General features: G+C 35.2%; 1 protein-coding gene across 12 annotated transcripts in view; it reads right to left on the bottom strand.

Annotated features, from left to right (window-relative positions):
* Positions 1-23,181, bottom strand: part of Fak (protein tyrosine kinase 2 Fak) — a 414,892-nt gene that overhangs the window by 217,562 nt on the left and 174,149 nt on the right. Inside the window, exon 1 of one of the 12 annotated variants that reach the window (XM_081738440.1) lies at positions 259-549. The exons of the other annotated variants lie outside the window; for them this stretch is intronic. Coding sequence (XP_081594566.1) covers positions 259-302 — 44 coding nt within the window. The 5' untranslated portion in view covers positions 303-549. Of the gene's footprint in view, positions 1-258; positions 550-23,181 lie in introns of those variants that run through there. 12 annotated transcript variants of the gene reach the window in all.

Here is a 23,181-nt window from a genome sequence, read left to right as displayed (position 1 = left end):
TGAACTTTCCTTTGCATTTTACCCTCTATTACGGGCTTTGCAACGTAGAGTGTCGGCAGCTTTGACAATAGAAACGCTCAGACAGAAACCTAAGGTATAAATGCCAATTTGTAATAAGAGAACTTCCAACGAACTAGTTAAAACCGCGTAATGATTCCTCAATTTTCGACCAGATCCCTGTCTCGCCTCGACACGAATTCAAATTAAATATAATTATAGTAATGGTTGGTAGATAATTGTATTGCATGCTGGTAATACCTGTTTTGCTGCTGCAGCTTCTTCTTCCTCCTAAGAGTACGCATTGGAAAGTAGTTTCTTCTGAGCCACAAATTGTTTACACATCTCCACTCATTCACTCACTCGCATCAACCATCACCACACGGAAATCTACTCATCATCTAGTGACACCTTAATTTTCAAGCCATCACACTACATCCACCGCGCTTACACAACGATCCATCCATCCACACGACAAACAGACTTTCCGGTCCGACGGGTCTTCTGGCAACGAACAGAATGCCCGTGCGTCCCCCCGGTTGCCCAGCCGCCAGTTCACAGATCGATGACGAGGGGAAGTTATTCGACATTCCGCTTGCTTGGCGCACGCCCCTTGCAATTAATTCCACGAGGAAGCCTCACCACCACCAAAGACTTCAAGTTTCGCACCGGCCATACATACATACATACAGTATCCATAACACTAAACCACCACTATCCACTACATGTTTATCAACATAGCTTTACAGCACGCTTCACAAAACACTACCCCGATGAAATAAACTTTGGAGGAAAACTCTCTACACGCATTTTGTGTGATACCACACGATCTGTCGTCAGTTCTTTTAAACCACCTGAAAGAATACATTCAAACAACTGCCGAGTCTTCCATTGTTCTGAACATCTGTATACGGAGTTAACTTGACTATGAAACGGTGAAGAAATTAATTATTAACGTTCTCAGCACACTACATAATTAGAACAGGCTTCCATTTTCCTTTTACAAATAAAAGGCTTAGAAAACCTGAAAATCTCACTACAAAGTTTTGTTACATGTTGTCAGGTCTTGCTCAATTCAAGATGACTACACTCACCGCTTCAAGAAGCTGCTTGTGGTGGATTTTACGTTAATCATAATCATAATAATAATAATAATAATAATAATAATAATACAATATTTATATATATATATATATATATATATATATATATATATATATATATATATATATATATAGCGAAGTTAGCCATTAGTCATTCCATACCGGTCAATGATAGAGCGCTTATCTCTGGTGTGTGCAGTCCCTGCTTCGATTCCCCGTCAAGTAACTTTGTGGACATCGTGTCCGTGGGTTTCCTTGAGCTACTCTAGTTTCCTTCCACATTATCATTCTACCAAATTCTTCCAGCATCATTTACTTGCCTAAACCATTCGTTTCCCTTAGCCTAAAGTCATTTTATACGTCCAGTAGCACCAACTTCGTAAAAGAATGGTAAATTTCGCCTCATCAACACTACGACTGAGCAGGAACAAAAAAAAAAAAAAAAAAAAAACTGCTAATGACGTAATTAATAAGCGACAGTTTTAGTCTGACAATCGAGTAGTTCCGGACTCCAATCCTGCTGCCAGCCACCCTAACTCAGGTATTTCTCAAGAGCTGTTCTGTGCAGTCTTATCAGACTATGTCAAGAAGGAATATTAATTATATAACATGGTCAACTTTTCAAAAAAAAAAAATCATTTCTTCATTGTAAAAAGCCTTGAGTGTAAAACCGCCTTACGGCTGTATCTCTGCTGTAAGGCACTGAAACACTGCAAATACACAAGTAAATACACACATAAAGAATATTGCTGAGTGCTAAACCGGGCTATTTTCACTGCACTGTACCTAGATTCTACGATAACACTGTCCTGTTACTGTGTTTGCTTACTAGCTATATCTTACCTCCAAAACGTTTCTAATTTGTTTGCGCTGGCCACATCGACATCTGATGGGTTGCTCCTTTTGTTAAGGGTCTTCACTACAGCGAAATTAAACTACCGCTAATTTTAGAGTTTTTCTGTAATATCTTCAAAACAAATAAAAATATTAGAAAAGCAGAAACGTAGTGAACTAGATAATACGATTTTACATATGATACCTTTACCACAATTCACCTATCCGCTTTTGGTATCCTGCTATTTACAGAAACCACAGAAAATGCTAAATCTTTCTACAGTTACAAATCGAAAGCAGCTACATGAGTTGTGATAACGGTATCACATGCTAAATTGTATTGTCTAGTTCACTACGTTTCTGTTTTTCGAGTATTTTTATTTGTTTTGAAGATATTACAGAAACACACTAAAATTAGCGGTAGTTTAATTTCGCTGTACTCAAGACCCTTAAGCATGAAACTTTTCAAGATCAAGATAAGCTGCTTTTTCCTTTTTCGTTTCGTTGATCGAATGTTATTCAAATATGCACACTACGAAATATAGAGTACCTCAAAATAATAATAATAATAATAATAATAATAATAATAATAATAATAATAATAATAATAATAATAAGAAGAAGAAGAAGAAGAAGAAGAAGAAGAAGAGGAGGAGGAGGAGGAAGAAGAAATGTATTTTAAAGTAATGTCAGTTTGTCACGCTCATTCCTAACAAACAGTCACAGTAAGAGATGTAGCTAACTGCACTGTCTGCTTGCCTGACGCCAATAGATGTCGCTAGCGTGCAGTCAATCTTCATATTTAAAACTATTGTGGTTATTTAATTGCAACGTCAAAATGTATTGTTTTAACTTTAACTTTAATTATCAGAAAATGAATAATGATTATACAAAACATGAACACGCTTTAACATTTAATATTAAGACAAGGTCTGATAAACCGCAGAAGATTCGTTAAAAAAATAAATAAATAAAAACTGCGATCCACGAAAGTTTTCTTAACTTTCTGCTTGTCAGTGCCGCGTAGTGGAATTCTTCGCAAGCACTTTAACGATAAAATTACACCATTCTACCTTGTGTTATTCTGAGACAGTAAGCGCTGAGGTTGTGTTCCGTGTTTATGGCGATTTTAAAATAAAGATTTTGGAAGAGCAGTGTGTGTACATCAATTTATTTATTTATTTATTTATTTATTTACTCAAATTGGGCAACACATTTGCAGAAACTTTGAGAATGGTGCAGGAAATGTACAGTTAGGAACAATTTTAAGTGTAGGTTAGAGCTATCATTTCTTATACCTCCAACCTATACTTAATATTGTTTCTGACAAAACGAGAGAGAATGAATGAATTGAACCCAGTGTTTCGAGTGGATTCGGTGTTTCAGAGCAGGAAGAACATCAACATTATGTGATGACGTTCACGCTCAGAAAATAAGCGATGTTCTATGAAAAAAAAGAGCCATCGTTTGACCAGCTGAGGAAGTCATGTGATCTTACTTGAAAAACTGAACTTGCATTTTGTTGCTGCAAAATTCGTTCCACGGTTGCTAACAAATAAACACAAAGAAATCTGTGAAGAACTTTTGAATTATGCAAATGAAGACGATAGCTTCTTGAAGAACACGATACACGACAAGACTCCGGTTTATGGTGAGACGCTCAAACAAACTTATTCCAATGCATGGAAAAATCTTCACCGAGATCCAAAAACACAAGTCAAAGTCGCTCAAATGTTAAAATGATGCTATGATTTATCTTTTTTTTTTTTTTAATTGTGGTGTTCATTATAAGTACGGTCCACGTGGTCAAACCAACAACGAAGAATATTATTTAAAAATTGTAAGACGTTAGAGAGGCTGTAAGTAAGTTTGAAAAAATGAAACATTTATGCTGCACCATGACAAAGCTCCTACTCTTTATTAGGGAGTTTTTGGCGAAAAACAATATGACTGTTGTACACCGAACACCCTACTCACCTGATTTGGCACCTGCAAACTTCTTTCTATTCCCCCAAATTGAAACCTACCATAAAAGACCCTCGTTTCCAATCCATAAAATAGATGTTAAATATCGCTATGAGACCTCCAGGCTATTCCAGAAAGTGCGATTCAGGATGCAGTCCAGCAGTGGAAGACGCATTAGGATAGAGCAGCGTTTCCCAACCTTTTTCAACTTGCGGCACACTACGGGTGTTACTTGGATTCTCGCGGCACACTTATAGATATTATTATTTGTAAATATAAAACACAGTGGTATTTTTCTGTAATTATTGATCTCCTTCTTGCAGAGAAGAAAGCTCGATCACTGTTTTTCCCCTGTGGTAAATCATTATGCTTATTTTTCATTCTAATTTAAAAAAGAAAACAATTGCAATGAAATATTGGACTCAGGTTTTTAAAAATACGCTTTCTTTTTAAAAACTATATCCAACCTTTTACTAAGAAGGAAGATCACTAAATAACGAGCGAACAAACGAATCTCTTTTACATTTAAAACACAAGTGTAGGTAATTTGTAGAAAGGATTGAATGATATTTTACATTTTCAAGTTAGAAATAGTCTGCAATAATAAAGAAGCAATAATGGTCATAACAATGATAACCATTTTTTTTTCGACATTAGAAATGTACAGAGCAGTAACCTGGTATGAAACTTAAAAGTAGAGGCTCATAGTAATGTGAAATACAAATATACATTTTTCCCTACGTTTTGCATTTTGATTGCTATAGAATTAATAATTTTGTTTCGATTCCTCGCGGCACACCAGCAGCCCATTCACGGCACACTAGTGTGCCGGGGCACACCGGTTGGGAAACGCTGGGATAGAGTGTATTAATAATGAAGGGAACATTTTTGAAGGAGGTAAATCAATAACTTACACAAACGGTAAGTTATTGATTTACCTTAGATAATATTTAGAAAGTTTGACTTTTTCCTGGACAACCCTCGTATTTAGATCTAACAGAGGAATATCTACCAGAGAGATGAAAAAGTGAGAAATCCCAAGTTTTACGTGCTGGCACGAAGAAATATACGAAATTAAAATACGAGAGGAAAGAAGGATTGACAATGTGAAGAGAGCAATGCAAAATACATATTTACACAGACATATTTTCAAAATAATTGAAGTAATGAAAAAGAAACTTGCACAATATAGTAAGCAAATACTATACCCATAGACGTGCTCAATATCTGAGGATTGTAACGCGCATAACAGAAGAAAATGGATTGCAACGAATAACCCACTTTCTTTGTTTATGTCTGCCAAAACTCAAGAAAAGCTTAAGAGGCCTCATCCCGGCAAAATTAAAATACCGCTAATTTTTACACTAATTATGTGATATCTTCAAATAGATAAAAGATAATCGGATGTGGAACAAGACCGCCCTAGACAATATCATTTTATATGAGATACCGTTATCACGACTCACTTATCTGCTTTCAATTTCGAGCCATTTTGAAAATCGGCATTTATTTTCGCGTTTCTAAACGACTGAAAACGGAAAGCCACTAGGTGACTTGTGATAACGGTACCTCATGCAAAATAATATTGTCAAGGACGCTCTTGTTCTACATTTCAATTATTTTTTATTTATTTGAAGATATCACATAATTACTGTAAAATTAGCGGTATTTTAATTTCACCGGGATGAGGCCTCTTAATAAATTAATTTTCAGCAACAAATAAGGTGATTAGACAACCAAAACGACGGCAGTGGTATGCTGGATTGCATAACTTCCTTCAGATACACAATATGCAAGTTTCATGATCAAATCAAAACAGCCAGCCCAAAATTGAACATAGGATCATAAGTATTGTATGTTGTAAGGCTACTTTCTTAATTATAAAATCTACTACAGTAGTATTTGAACATAATCATAAAAAAAGCCAAAAGAGCAAAAATCTCTATTTTTCCAGGAAGGTCTGCTTCTATTTAAAGCAAAAACTTCCATCCCCAAACGCCAGTTTTTCTGCCTCTCTCATTTTTATCTGTGGGGGACCACAGTGAAGAAAGAAGAGTTGTACAAAGTGAAGATGGTGAGAACAGAACATCTCAGGAAAGGAATTCTCACAGCTTAGGCTGGAGACTCTACAGGTTGCTCCACGTGAAAGAGCAGAGCGTCTTCCCGCGTGTATTCCAAAAAACAGTCATATTGAACATATATTGTGATTCTAGTTAGTATAACCAAAGGATGATATAAAAAATGGACTGATGTTGATGAAAACCTTTCCCGAGTTTTCGCTCGCATTACTGTAATATTTACATATGCTAATGAAGTCTATATTAATTGGATTACGATAATTGATTAACAACTTTTTATGTGTAGCCAGCCACATATAAACACTTCAAAAAAAAAGACGTAGCAAGAGAATTCAAGATGCAGTACTTAAGAACTTTACTACACATAGTCAGAGATGGAGTGAGTCAGTGGATCGTGGTCCACGATTTGTGAGTGGATCAGTGGGTCGTGGGACAATAGAACGTGACCCACTGCGACCTACCGCCCAGGTTGACCCACTTTGACCACCGACCTACCATGACCCACCGACCCACTCTATTCAGTGCATTGTAGACAGCATCTTCTGAACACTGGTAAACTGTTTACGTTTTACTTTCAAGACCTCCATTTTCCTGCCTTTTTCATTTGTTTCTATTTACTTACCTTAGATTAGTATACCTAAGTGAAAAAAGAACTTAAGGCACTTTCGGATATTATTATTTGTAATTGTAATAATAGCAATAGAACTTGCTACTTGGCTTTCGAGAGACAGTCTATGTGTTGTTTGAGGAGCTGACTATTGAAACAAATATATAGCCTAGTTTTGAATCACCTGTAATACATGAATTATTATATTTTTTTTAAAAAAAATGAATGTAACTATGTGTGCGTAAACATCACGGCCAAATAGTAAAGCCAAATGAAATGATTTTTGGTATATAGTTACGTTCCAATCCCAACTGGCATGTAATCATATCGCTTTCATTATAATGCATATCCTAAGGGAGTAGTGGGGGTTCGAATTTTTGCGAATAGTATCTTAAGAGTGGGTAACGGAGGATGGTGGGTCGTAGGTCAGAGTGAGTCACGATGGGTGGTGGGTCAAATTAGAAAAGAGAAGCACAGGAACAAGAAGCTAACGAAAATGAACGCGCTGTGGCTACAGCAAAGAGAACGGTTCATCATTAACATGTCTCTCTCTCTTGGTGGTCGTGTGGATAAAGCGCGTAATATTTGTGCACGTAATCCCGGATTCGAACTCCGGTGAAATTCACTTGATTCGAATACTAACCTGAGTAGTAATCGGGATTGCAATATGTAGATTCGGTGCTTCTGCTGCTGCTGCTGCTGCTGCTAATAATAATAATAATAATAATAATAATAATAATAATAATAATAATCATAATAATAATAATAATAATAATAATAATAATAATAATAATAATAATAATAATAATAATTGGGCGTTAGACTTCTATAAAAGAACCCAACCAATATCAATTTGTCATTCAGTGAGGACGAATATACGACTGAAAGAAAAATTAAAGGGAATATCACGAACAAAACATATCAACGTTATCACGGAAGCATGAGCATATCAACAAACAAAACAAAGAGCTATAAATCGACAGAAATTTTCGACCATGTATATTGTCCACTGACCATTTATTCTTCCTTATACAAGTTACCTTCGTGCAAATTAAAATCAACTGATATTTTAATAAAAAAAAAATACAATTAACAAGAGATGGATACATAATAAAATGATCATCAATCGCAAAGACAATGTATGTCAAACACTATCGGATGTAGTACATTCCTGCCTTACCTTGCCGAAGTAATTCCCATTTATAACCGTGAAAATAAATCCAAACAATTATACACCTATATTTAGATCAGTGGTTATCAAACTAATTCATATCACGATCCCCTTTTTATCACATCCTCTTGCCAGCAACACCCTTATAATTTCTGGTCTGTAATAAGCTTGTGTGGGATTTTTAATATACGGATTGCGGAGATCTCACAATATCCATCTATTTCTATAATACTAGAATCCATTTCTTGTAAATAGTGGATATAGTAACTTCCCTAAAAGCGAATGGATTAAAAACAAATTTGGTCAGTTCAGGTGTATTACAAATATCGAATTCGATCCGTCATACTGTTTCAAAATTTTAATACTTTATAACTCCATTAATTTTGGGTCATAAGATAAAAAACAAAGTAATATCTAATTTTGGTTAAAAACCTGGACACCTGTTAAAAACTTATTTTAAATGACTTAATAATGTGCATCACGAAGATTGAAACGGACATTGCAGCACTAGTGAAATCACGCCATGCTCAGGTATTTCATTAGCTTTGAATTTTAATTGTACTTCAATATGCAGGTTTTGTTGCATGGTATTTCAATATGCAATTCTAATTAGTTTCATATCGTACCTTTTTCATTTAAATGGATTTTTAAACAACTCTGCATCTGCTGAAAATGTTTAGTAGACCTATTTTTTTAACACTATGTATAAAAATAAAAAAATAGGTCTCTCAGAACAAAATTCAAAATAATATATTTAAAAATATTTTCCGGAATTAGATTCTAATATTTATCTCTTCCGCGTATCTTCGCAACCACCATGAAATTCGGTCGTGAACCCCAGGTTGAGACGTGTGTACATAATAGAATGATAACATATCTGGATTCTATAAATTACTTCTAAAAGTATCAATATACAGGACCTTGATATAACTGTAGGAATTCAAAAGACTGAGGATGAAAATAAATTTTGAAGAGGGTAATTTATTGATTTGAACGAAGCATGCATATTTTACACTTAAGCACAATTGTTAAAATAATAATAATAATAATAATAATAATAATAATAATAATAATAATAATAATAATAATAATAATAGGATTTAGTAGCATCTCGTCTTTTCCTTCGTTCCCTTGGTTCTAGTTAATAGCTTTTTTCCTTTACTTTAAATAAACTTTCTGTTACTAACTTATGGTAGGGAAGATAAATCTATGTTATTAGTGACTTGTATATATATTGTAGTGCCTCTGCTTTAACTTCCTACACATAGCTGGCTCACTATCGTACTCAAGTAAGTTAAAGCTGGTCTTTTATAATTACGAACGAGCTTCCTGCATTCTTCCCAGTTAGTAATATTTCATATTAAGTATACATCTGTTTGATAACAAGTGACAGCCGCCTGGTGCATAGATTGTAAACTAATGTTAGATAGGAAATGATAAGAATCAAATTTTCCTATTACATCTACTTTACATATAATAGAACTCCGCTCTAAAATAAAATAAAATAATCATAAAACTTGCCTCTGGTTATCTCTCCTTCACATCTTAGTTTTTATTTTTCTCATCTCATTTTATACGTAGACTTTATATATGGCTACAAATTTAGGGCTACAACGGATGAAGCTGAAAAGACTTTTGAGTCTGAAACCTGAAAAGAATGCAGGGGCGCGAAAACAAGTTCGCCCACGATGAATGCCGTTCGTCAAATTGCTTTTGCTGGGATGAATGAGGAGAGAAAGATAAAAAAAAAAAAAAAAGAGTTGAAGGTCAACAAGGAGAGATGGTGGGTGCCCAGTCGGTTCGTTCAATTCAAATCTCCCTCCTCAGCTGCTAACGACAATTATTTCGGCTCATCCTTCTGCAAATTTTCTTTCTTTCTTTTATGCATCATAACACATAACAATACGTTTAAAAAAATGCAATATGTATATTGCGAAATTCAAACAAATGGACCTTCATTTTGGTGACATGAAATTGCTCAAACTCCTCGTCTCGCTTTGAGCACTTAATCATCAATATTTCTTTTCTCATCATCATGTTTTTCTAGGTGTTATTATGAATATCTTCATTAGTATCGTATATTTAACAAACAAACAAGATGAATAAATCGACAGAGCAGCTAAATAATATTTTAATATTTCTGACCGTGAATAAAATGAAAAAAAGTGCTTAACACAGACAAAATATGAACCGTATGTCGTATTGCAAAACAAAATTGCTATCAGAAACGGCCTTAAACACATCTGGAAGCAAAATGCACCATTCATCATACGTGCAATCAAGGGCGCCCATGTTGTGGTTTCCAAGGGGGGGGGGGGGCAAGTATAAGCGACGTTTCAAAAATAGTTTCCAATTTTGTTGTAACTAATGTAAACATTCTATTGGATTTTCGATATTCCGATATTCGAATTTCCTCTAGGGAAGAGAGCGCCCCACCTTGTCCCCCTGATGGGCGCCCTTGGGTGCAATGCTTTTATCTGACTGTGAATCAAACATGTCACCTTTTAAGTTTGTGAAAAAAAATTCGTAACAGATTGCAATTCAAAGAATATTTCATACTTTCGATGAAATATTCATGAAGTATTCAGACTAGATTAAAGGTGAATGTAAGTACGGATAAAATTACTTTCCTGAACTAAAGATCCTAACGAAGAGGTCTCTCCTGTATTTCGAATTATATTTTATTATTTCCCAAAGAATCTAAACACAAAGTCTATTATCAAAATGGAGGTCCGTAGCGGTATATAGCTCTTAAAAAAAATACTATAAACCAAAATCATCCCGAATCTTGGTGAGATTGTTTATTAATGCTTTGTCATTCACAATTATGTCACACATTACACAGCTAAATTATGCAGTCATAAACGATATATCAAATACACTAACAAATTGGTAAGTTTACCGCTTTCTAAGTAATAAACTGCACAAGTTTACTAAGTAATGTGGGATTTAGGATTTAGGAATTGGATTCCTGGGCTTTCGGCATCTATGGCCATGTTAGCCCGTCACGTATGAGGGATGACGTTCCTCGACGATCACACTATCCGAAGGAAGCGGCCTGGGACCTATAAGTTAGGTACCATCTCAGCATCTGCCTGGTCTGAATTAGGAAAACGTTACTCAGGATAGCTGGCCTGAAAAGGCTTTTACACTGTCGACGTAATTCTTTGTCTTTCCGTTACTTGAAGAACAGTACAAGAAGAAAGAAAGTGCGATTAATCCATGGGGATAATTCCTAATAAAAACCTATTGCCATAAACTCAAAATTTACGACGTGAGCATATGCTAGTACTCCGTAGAAAGCTATCCTGAGCGAGATTTCCCATGTTCCTGAGTTCCATACGACCAATATCTCAATGATACCGTTAAATATTCTCTTAGTTCGTGGCGTACGTAGGATTTCGCCACGGTTCTCAATTTCATTTCCTATCAGAGCAAGTGCGATAATATATCACATTTTTGTGAATGTTCATTTCTCCATCTTGCTCAAGAGAGATTTAAACCTTGAAACCTCCCTTGCATACGCCACTGGTGATGGTCAATTCCTTTTCTCACTGTTGTTATTGTTGATTTATTAATGTAGCTCAAGTGGTAGAGCGTTGGCTTCACATTCGGGAGTTCGTAGATTCGATTCTCACTGCCGACCATCCTGACTTGGTTTTTTCAGGGTTCAATCCTACCAGGCAAATGCGGGAATGGTTATCTACTAAACAGGCACTGATCGATACGTTCCCAAATCCTTTCCAATGTTATTGTTAGGTATTCAGTATAAAATGGTTTCTGCTCTGTATCTGGTGATTGTTAAATAAATAAATAATGACTCCAACGTAGTCTGGCATTCAAACAACATATTGAAGTTTGTTATAAATAAAATAAATGTTACCTTAAGTACCGTATAAAGTGCATTCCAGGATTCTCCATTATTAAAAAAAAAAAAAAAAAAAAAAACGGATTAATATTGCGGAACTTATTACGGCCCAAAAATAGACAAATAAATCCGCCCGTGACGCTAAATCAACAAAAGCAATACATGTTTCTCGTGAGTCTGATTCCTGCATAAGACATGTCTCATTTCGCAATTCATCATCTTTACAAATTCTTGGTTCTGTTCCTTAGTGTGTAGAATACAGTCGCTGACCGCAGAAACTTACGAATTATTCCGGATTTGACTCTTGCTGGCGAGACTGAATTTGCGGTTTGATCAGTGTCGTGAGACAACCCTGGTGCTACCCGAATCAGGAGGCAGCAAATTTCGGTTTACAAAGCCATAAAGAATTACGAAGGACCATACATAATACATAGAGTTTAATTTATACGTAAATAGTTAACTATACTTACAAATTGTGTTAGATCTCGTATCAACTTGCTTGGCAACAGCATTCACTCCATATCAGAAACACAATGAGAATGAGCCAGGACGGAAGTATTCAACTAACATCTGTACTTGCTTTCCTTGATCACAAAAGCTCTTTGACTAATGAGCATCCTGCTTTGCACTGATTGCGTATTAAGTTAAGAGACTATGTTTTTCTTAAGCTCTTAGGATATCCTACATTTTCTATTTCCTGTCACTAGTTCACCAACTGGGTGAACTAAATTACAAGAGTTTGTCATTATCTCGAGCAGAAGCATTGAAAATAATATGAGGCAATATAGTAACAAATGATTGTCACATTCTAAAAGACTGAGATAATGATTCCATATCCCGTCCATTTCCATGCTAACCGATTGTATTTTATACTTATACATTGGAGCATCTTGTCCTTTCTGTCAAAATCTGAAATGACGCTACTGGTATACAGGGTGTCTCAAAAGTTCCCTGACATCAGGTAACTGTTATTAGCAGAGCTGAAACAAAATGCGAGAAAGGAAACAGTCTCCAAATATGACGTTTTCGATCTAAAGTGAAGGAATTTTTAAAATCGGACAAGTCGTTTAGGCTGTGCACTCTTTATGCGCCCAATGTTAAATGAAAATGCAACGTTCCTCTTTACCTGGACTCATAACATAAGTGAATGAAGTTAGTGTCTTTTACGCTAAGGTGTAGATGACCAGCCCCCATTCACCATACTCTTACAAAATTTATCCACCTTTCGGTAAATGACAACGTTGTATTTTCATTTAACATTGGGCGCATAAAGAGTGTATAGCCCAAACGGCTCGTCCGACTTAAAAAATTCTCTCACTTTAGATTGAAGACATCATATTTGGAGACGGTTTTCCTTCTTACATTTTGTTGCAACTCTGATAACAGTTATCCTATGTCAGGGGACTTTTGAGACACCCTATATATATATATATATATATATATATATATATATATATATATATATATATATATATATATATATATATATATAAGCCTTACTCGTTATCACTTGTCTCGAACTTTCCGTGGGTATACACCTAGCTTTTACTGGCGTAATTAATTATTTCTTCCAATCTTCTAGTTTTACTCAGATCTGTTGGAAACAGGAACTTAGCAAGTACCCTCTCATTCTAACGCTTACAAAAGATAAAACAGTCAGTACATTGCAGTGGCGTTAGTAATGGCCCTGAAGACCCCGCAATGCAGGGCCCCAAGTCATTAGGGGACCAACAAATCTAAAAAAAAAAAAAAAAAAAAAAAAAAAAGTGAAATAGGTTGAATAAGTTTTCAATAAAGTACAGTATTTAGTAGAGTATGCCAAGACTACCTGAAGTAACATATTAAATATTATTAATATTGCTTACATCACAGATTAGATTCAAGAACTGTTCCTGCAGCTACTCTGCTTTAGAACACTTGAGTGCAGAAATTAAAAGAAAAGAATTTGTATCAGTGAGAAATGTCGCACGATTTCTGTTAGTTGAAAACAACGTATTTAATGAGTATTCTGCCTGACTTATGTACTTCCCTTCAGCAGCATTTAACTTTACGGTCGCATCAACAACTGCAGAGGTCTTTTTCAAAGCTGAAATTAATCAAAATATATTTAAGGAATACCATGACAGTGTAGGTTAATTGTGCTACTACTGCTAAATATTGAAAATGAAGCTCCTCGCAAACTGGACCTGGAGAGTGTGGTGAACAGATTTCTAACCGTAACCAAAGATGATTCGGAAAATGTTGGACGTGTGAAAGCCCTACCATACAAGATTGGGACATTTTTCAGCTGCAAAAGAAAGGTTGAGTTGCTTTTCCAGAAATCGATGCTTCTAGTGTATCTGACATTCTACTCTACGTGTGTATGTTCTATGTTTCTTTGTCTTTTATACACGAACTGACGTACATGATACCTGATTTTTAACAATCAAATACAGCATGAAACTATATGAAGTTCAGTTTTATATTCGGAAGCAGGTTATATAAACAGAAATTATTTAAAATTATGAATACATAAACTGTTACAGCTTAAGCCTTCGTATCCAGCACATATTCGTATTTCCTTAAATTGACAATATTTTTCCTATTGTATTAACAAAATGAACGTTTTCTGTGTTTGAGTTGTTAAGTTCCAAACCGACTCTTGTCCATTTACAGCAATCCTGGAAAACGGTAAGATCAATATGTTTTGTAGGATTATTTGAAATATTTGAGGGTGTTCAAATGATTTACGTGAACACACACTAGTATTTCCAACTCTACAAAACAGACAGATCTTACAGTTTCCTAGGATTTGCTGTAAATGGATAAAAGCCGCTTTGGAACTGAACATGTAGATAAGACTTTTTAAAGCATTGTACAATGATGATTTCTGATCTATAGTGGTGGATTTCACAAGTCATTGTAGCATCCCTGAAAGCTGTAATAATCGGCTAGTGCTTCGTATTATCTTCTCAATAGAAACATCGAGAAGGGATCCTGCTCTACACTATTTGCGGGAAGACACTGAACCCTAGTTACTATACATATCTCATTACCGAACATGTCTGATTTTATCTACCAAGTAAGGAACGGAGGTGCCAATAACAATAATAACAATTTGTGTCCTTTAAAACATATAGAAGGGGCAAGTGGCCACACTGTATTCTAGCTTTGACGCCATTATTTTTCAACATGGTTTTACAGCTCAACTTACCAAACTACGTGGGAGCACAGTGGCTAAGCGGTAGAACGCACACCTTTGGTGTGAGGGGTCCTTGGTTCGATGACAGGCCACTGAGTTTATAGCTGACAGTGTGTCTAGATTTACTAGGAGTTCTCCCATTTGCTACTACATGCTCATCCAACCAATCAGTTGATCACCATTTGCTTTATCCGTCCCCTTTAACCTATAGTGCTAGAAATGTCATTTCACGAATTTACGTGGATAACTCTCATCAATGGAATTATGTACATATACTGTAAATGTATAAAACTACAAATACAGGCCTACAGTGTTAATGACACAAGTATTCGTCTGTATGATTGGCCCACGTGAATTTTGTGTGCCTGGTCCCAGGTGCAACAGTATTATTGTTGTTGATCCACCCTTTCTGTCGACAACTCTTAATCTAAAACGCCAATATAGGGAGATAAAAGACGATGTTCTAGGCACATATTTTGCCCAGTGTCTGGCCATGCCCTTCACATATTGAAACGCCACGGAGTACTAAATAAGGAAATCAATTCTACTCTGAGTTATACTTTATCTATGGTTATATACACATTTAATAATAAATATACGAGCCCAGCTCATTTTTCTTACAACGTATATATACACCAGACAATATACAAATAAATTAAACAACAACCTTGAGCTGTCAATAGAGCTTAAGCACTTCAGAAAAGAAAGAATTTGTCTCAGCAGTCTTGTGAGGAATGCCAGCAGGAAAGGAACAACCACCATACCTGTTTGCGCAACTCTGATTAGGAATGCAAGTGTTGGGGAAAGGGGAGAGGCAAACAGGAAGTTCACTTACTACAATGAAGATAGGGATATCATATTTCGAGATTAAGAAATTATCAGCTGGAAATATTATCTATGTCGTAAACAAAGAACGAATTCATATTTATAGTCAATATAGAAACACATGAAAAAGTTATTCCGTTTAATTGGTAATGTACACCGACCTTAGTGCTTTGACATGCACACACGTATGAGGTTTTATGTTCTCACAATGTCATAAATCGTATCAATGTTCTCTGCACAACATATGTGGCCTTCGAACTCATACTTTGAAATGAAAACATTGCAATGATTTTAATACTTCGCAAGTTCAAAGTGTCAAAGATTACAATTAAAAGACCTATTATTGTTGTATTAACATTGTCTTCATTACCCCTGAGTCACTGAACACTTTACAGAAGATACAAGCAACAAGAAGTACAGGATGCTTCGAAAAGAACTCTACAGTTTTGTACATTCATTTAAATTTATTCAGATTACTTACAGTACCACCGCAAGTGCTAGTGACACTTTTAACAAAGACATTTACCCTTTAGTGGACCTGAACGCCTGGTGTGTGTTTGGACTGAGGAATTAAGTCTGCGACAATATGTGCAACGGAATTTTCGTACTGAATATGGTTATGATTTTCCCAGTAGATCTACCATTTACGAGAAGCGTAAGTGTTGTGCCATGGCTGAGCTCACATCAGGGCAAGACAAGAATATACGGCACAGCTGAATTGGAAAATCGACTTCAGAGTTCAGATCGGATGTGGAGAAAGCCACCAATGGGAGTCACATTCAACCTAACTAAGCACAAGGTGAAAAAAAAAAACTACCTATTTTGCTATAAAATGATACCAAAACTAGCTCTGTAAGTAGTCTGAATCAACTGATATGAATCTACAAAGTTGTAAAAGTTCCTTTGAATATATATATATATATATATATATATATATATATATATATATATATTACGTCTTGCATTCACAAACAAAGTTCCAAATTCTGTACTACTAGAAGCAGCTACCGATTCAGGGGCCACTTTGTACATTTTATTTTTCACTTCTTCTTGCCCTCCATGCTGATGAGGGCTGAACGTGAACTTAAACAAAATCGAGAGTGCTATTGTTCACTCAGCGATCCCGAAAACTGGATTCGGCACTAATATCGGTTCTTTTTACTCGTCATCTTCGGAGATGCGTATCATGCCTACTGAATTCAATCCTTTAGCGAATGAAAAAAAAAAAATCCACTGTTTAAGTATACAGCACACATATATAGTGACATTTTTGATTCGTAGTAATGTAGTGAGGTACCACCCTGGTCCCAGAGACGCCCATACCCCGAAATACTGAAATGTCTCCCGCAAAAAGTACGAAGTATCACTTTTAACCTACTGAATGGCTCTAAAGTCAATTACATCCTGCCACAGCACAATAATACTATTTTTTTTTTTTTTAAATTGCACTATTTCTATGTAATTTAAAGATGCGAATTGTTTTAAATGTCTTAACCATTCTTTTCTTGACGGTGGGAAAAGCAAAAAAGAAAAAAAATACAATCATTCACTTTTATTCCCACCCGTCTCCTTCAGTCTAAAGGTGTTTTTATTCCCTTTTATTCCCACCGTGGTACGTTAAACTAAAATTTATTATTTGCATTATTTTTTTCTCGACTCCCTAATAGGCCCCTATATCAATTACGTATTTCGCGTCACAATCTCCTTCTTCTGGCACCCCGTTCTTATTCACCTGGTAGAAAAATCAAGAACGACCAAGATGGCCAAGTCTAATGGCCAAGCCCGAAGAACATGTAAACGAAAATATCTTTTTCTTTCTTTCTTTACGATTCGTGATTCATAACCTCTTATCACTTGAACTACACACAAGTGACAAGCATGAGAGGAAATTATCAGTCCACTTTTCGTGATTCATAACCTCTTATCACTTGAACTACACACAAGTGACAAGCATGAGAGGAAATTATCAGTCCACTTTTCGTGATTCATAACCTCTTATCACTTGAACTACACACAAGTGACAAGCATGAGAGGAAATTATCAGTCCACTTTTCGTGATTCATAACCTCTTATCACTTGAACTACACACAAGTGACAAGCATGAGAGGAAATTATCAGTCCACTTTTCGTGATTCATAACCTCTTATCACTTGAACTACACACAAGTGACAAGCATGAGAGGAAATTATCAGTCCACTTTTCGTGATTCATAACCTCTTATCACTTGAACTACACACAAGTGACAAGCATGAGAGGAAATTATCAGTCCACTTTTCGTGATTCATAACCTCTTATCACTTGAACTACACACAAGTGACAAGCATGAGAGGAAATTATCAGTCCACTTTTGACTAAAGTCAAAGCTTAATTAATTCATAATGATCAGCTTATTATCAGCAATAAACAACACCCACTCTGCTCGAATGATACATCGTGTTCGTTTGGTCTTCATCCTACATGAAGAAACAACCATCTGAAATAAAACTCGTTTATGCACCTTTTTACATCTGGTCATTGAAAAGTCATATTGTCTACTTACAAAATTGGTTTTTACATATATTTACTCCGCTCATTCCATATTAACACGTTCGCTGCTGAGAACGCCCATGGGCGTCCAGTACTGAATTTGGCATATGCGCCGGACGCCTCTCGGCGCTTGTCCCTGCAGCTGATTCACTTTCCCGCCAGCACTAGTGCAGGTATTGCTAGCGCTGGCGGGAAAGTGAATCAGCTGCAGGGACAAGCGCCGGGAGGCGTCCGGCGCATATGCCAAATTCAGTACTGGACGCCGATGGGCGTCCTCAGCAGCGATTAAACTTGTAACATAACATCGATATACCAAAGATCATGTTAAGAGTGTAAGCTCTCCACCGTTTCAGCTCCAGTTTGCCATTTTCTTTTCAAATATTAGCGAAATCAAAGATAACACTAAAAAACGATATATCTGCGTAATTTTCTAGGTAAGTATAAAATACTACTTAGCTTCTCAGATGGTCTTCGTTCTTGTTCAGTTCGTTGCCTTAAGTCTACGACATTAAAACTGAATTAAGACCATTACTTCACAAAAGGGTATACGTGCAATGCAAACTATTTCATTCCATAGTATGGTATTTTTTTAAATACTAATTAAGAAGACAAATTTCATGATTATTTTTTGATTTTCACATTATTTTGAAAAAAATGTGAGAAACTAGTGGGCTGTGAGTGGGAAGAGCTGATGAGAATCTTTGAGGTACCCATTTTAAGCAATCTCACACTTTTAAACGTTTTTCCAATTTCTAAAATACCATAAGCTAATAATAATAATAATAATAATAATAATAATAATAATAATAATAATAATAATAATAATAATAATAATAATAATAATAATAATAATAATAATAATAACCCAATTAAATTGTTATTGGAGGCAAAAAAAAAAGAGTTTCTCCCTTAACGATTTAATAGCTGTGCAATCTTTGTTTTTCCATTCATTAATTTAAATAGAAAAGTGATGTTTTTAGTTTACTGATTTCTTCTAAAGATATATTTAAATGTCTCTTGCTTTGTGAAAATTAAATTTTCTGACATATAGTTTTAATATTCATAAACAGAATTTCATTAACGTACTATTAAATTTATAGTATATATGTGGAAAAGCATTTTGACAAACAAAGCGACATTTAACAAAACTTGAACAGAACATCTATAGAATCAAAACATTAAAATCTCTGTTAGTTTCAAAGAGTAAAGAAAAATGGTTTCCTATATGAACCAATGAGCTAAAACACTAGTTCTCAATCAGTGTGCGCGTAGGACCCACAGGATATGTCGCAAAAGTCTATTTACTTATTTATTTCTAGACACAACAGGCTACATAACCCAATTACAGTATCCGTTACATGTATTAAGTACTTATAACACATTCATACATTCATATTATAATACATGTATAGTTATAACGCGGTTTCAATATTATTAATGTTCTTTCATCTACGATTATTTCTTATTACATTATAAAGAATCGCCTTGAATTGATTTATGTTGCTATCCAAATCTATTCTGTATTTTGTTAATCTATTGTAGCTTGTACTCAATCTCCATACTGGTGACCTCTTCTTTGCATTCGTGTGTAATCTGCCGCAGTAAGGAAATTTAAATCTTCAAGACGAGTTACATTTGTAGGAGTGCGTATTTTAAATTTTTGTAATAAATTGGCGCAGTCGATTTTACTATTAAATAACTTTAATAGAAACAACATCATCATATCTTGCATTATTCGTTGTTGTTCTAGATTTAATGTATTTAAGTTTGAATGTAAAGATTGACTATTGTATGTCTTCGGATATACTTGTGTCTCCCTACATGCCAAGTACCTTAAATATTTATTCTGAACTTTTTCTATATTATTTATGTTTGTTTTTGTGTGAGGGTTCCATATAGTGGCTGCGTATTCAAATTTGGTACCAACGTACTGCTCATATACCTTTTGGATAGCGGTTATACTGGTAAACTCTTTACTAATATTGATAATAAATCCATCAATTTTGAGACAAATTGCACCAGACACAGCCTCCGGCGGCAGCAACAATAATCAGTATTACATACAGTCATTGTCTTACATTGTTATTTGTATTATTATGTAAAAAAAATTATCAAATGTGTCGTGAGAGTTCAGTAAAGCGTGTGTCAAAAATGGTTGGGAACCACTGAGCTAGTAAACAAAAGTGCCGTATGTAACCAATATCAGTAGGTTATTCCGTCATAAAATGTTCATTATGCAAAAATAATTAACGTGAATTGGAAAGTCAGTAAAAGAAAAACATCAATACGTAGGGAGATTTAGTTTAAGAAACTCGTAGGCTATGACATTATAAAAACCTCCGAACATCAAAATACACATTTGAAATCCAAAGTGAAAGTTCTTTCTGTATCTGAAATGGAATTTCCAACAAATTTCCATTATTTGTTAGCTATTTTGGACAAAGCTACCAAAGCTAATGAACCAGCCAGCCTCCAAAAAAAGAACTAATGACCCAGAAACGTAACCTTCGCAGCTTCATCAAATTGCGTCATTCTCGTTGGAAGCTTACGTAGAAGTGGAGGATTGGTCTGAGTTGGGTGGGAAATGAGAATTTTAGAACGGTTTTTAACAAGCCTACCACTGACTACGTAGGCTAATTCGTTTCACGTTTTTATTGTGGCGTATCGGTCGACTACCTGTCGCAACAACTCCTAATATGGGTGTCAACTGCTTTTACCACACAATAAAGTGATCAGTGGCTGTCCCCGTGCCGTACCTACTCGAACATAAATAATAGCAATAAAAAGTACTTCTGTAATTCAGCAAAGTGTCTTTCTGCTGTAACTTGAAGCGGTTGTTTTGTAAGTCAGTGCAACACACTAGCATTGATCACCATATTGAGCTTCAAAGACAATTTCGCCTGATTCCGACTTTCTGAATGAATGAATGAACGGGCAGCACAAGCCATTACAACTGTTGGATACGAATGGGAAAAAAGTAGTGAATGAGTATAGTGTACCCCCAAGGCCAAGTAACCATAACACAAACCAACTCACAAGTGTTAGACAATTGGTCGCCCGTTGGTTATTCAAGAAAAGTTCATTTGTCACATCAACAGACTGACTCGATTTTCTGTTCACTAGCTGGACGAAGCAAAACAAATTAGCTATGGTATTTGCAGCTATATATTGTGTGTACTTTTATAAAATATTTTTTAAATCCGATTTAATAAGGCGACACAAACTCCATGGCTGTTGAAAAGCTTCTTCTCTGAATCACGTTGGTCATCGTTCTTATTTCTTGCTTTCTAGATCAGAATTTTATTATCGTTTTATTCAAGTAGCTTCCCAACTGCGAGACAAACTAAGAAAATTCTGAACTGTGGAACTCGTTCTATACAGATTAGTTTGATAACAACAGAGTCCAAAAAACCGAATCTAATTATTCTTTTACATTCCCAACCTGAGGTGTGTGAGAAGTGTGCAAAGGGGCCACAAGCTACTGACAGAAACTACGAAATTATGAATAAAGCACCTCTTGTAATGACAATTTTCAATTTAGCTTTAGTAGTATATATATATATGAACAAACTCCATGGCTCTGGATAAGTAGAGTAACAAATAAAACACAGTTCTGACCAGAGCAGAATGAAATATATTAAAAACTATACCCTCAATGTGTTACAGTTTCAAGGACCTAACGTCCTCTTCACCAGACACAAACACTGAGAAAAGACAGTTTTTAATATATATATTCTGACAATGATCATGATTTTACGAAGATGAAAATACAGCAAAGCGTGTCTTTTGATACATTTTTCGTTGTCACGTATCATTTGATACGCTGTTACGGTTGCAAACGTTTTCATCGAATACTTCTTGCTTTTTACACAGATACTTCTTGCTTTCTTATGACCATGCTTAAAGAAAAAAAAAAAAGACCCAGAATTGTAACGGACCAAACTTTTTGGCTTTGTCAGTTACAGAAGTTTTTTGTACTTTAACAAATAATGTTGTTTTTCATTTCCTAAAATAGCTAAGTCGGTAAAGAGAAAAAGAATTTGTAGAATTATTTATTTTGTGTCAAAGATGTTTTATATGAAGAAAGGCTATAAATGTATAGATTCGGATTATTTTAACATTTAAAAGTTATAATTATTATTAAATCTCTTTCCTTTTTACTTATGAATATTTCTATGTATTTGAATATTGTCATATGGTATAATGTAATGTTCTCCTTTAATGACTGTAAACCTATGTATAATGTTATGACTATAACCATGTTCTACCTTGTTCGAAGGAAAGAGATACAGTATACTGTTGTTGATTAGAAGAAGTAAAATTAACTGAATCTAGTTTGTTAACAACAAAATTGTAATTAAGAAAATGTCGTTGAAATCGAAATAGTTTGATGAACAAGAATTCTGTACATTCTGTTCATTTCTATTAGTAGCTAATGTTATAAAGTGTTGCAATTATATTGTAAAATGAATAGTTTTACCAATATGTTTCAGTAAATCAGCTTCGGGTCCTCTCAACCTTTTTTAATCACTTCACCTTATAATATAATCTCCAAAACAGGCGTTTAACCTTTCAAGTAATTTAATAAATGCCATAATGAAGTTAAGTCTTGACATTGAAGCTGTTATTATTTGGTGGATAGATTTATGAAGTAATGTAACTTGTCTCTGACATGTACTGGATGGTTGAAAGATATGGAAGATATATATATATATATATATATTAGAAAATGAAATCTTTGAGTTTTACGTCCCACGGTTATGCCGGTTAAGCTAAAGGAGACGGTGATGATGAGTGATGAATGAAATGGTGGAATGAAGAAAGTGGGAGGAAACGGGAGAACCCCGAGAAAACCCACGCACACGGTGTTTGTCCACCACAAAGTTCACTTGGCGGGGGCTGGGATCGAACCCGGGACCCCAAGCACCAGAGGTGAACGCTCTACCACTGAGCCACCGCGGCCCATATATATATTAGAATCGGCGTGTGGAGCTAAAACTGGATTCCATGTGTATATATAATATTT

The sequence above is a fragment of the Thermobia domestica genome, chromosome 2, assembly GCF_964235325.1.
Source record: "Thermobia domestica chromosome 2, izTheDome1.hap1.1, whole genome shotgun sequence".
NCBI lineage: Eukaryota > Metazoa > Arthropoda > Insecta > Zygentoma > Lepismatidae > Thermobia > Thermobia domestica.
The sequence above is the reverse complement of the archived record's forward strand: the minus strand, read 5'-3'. Positions and strand labels throughout refer to the sequence as shown.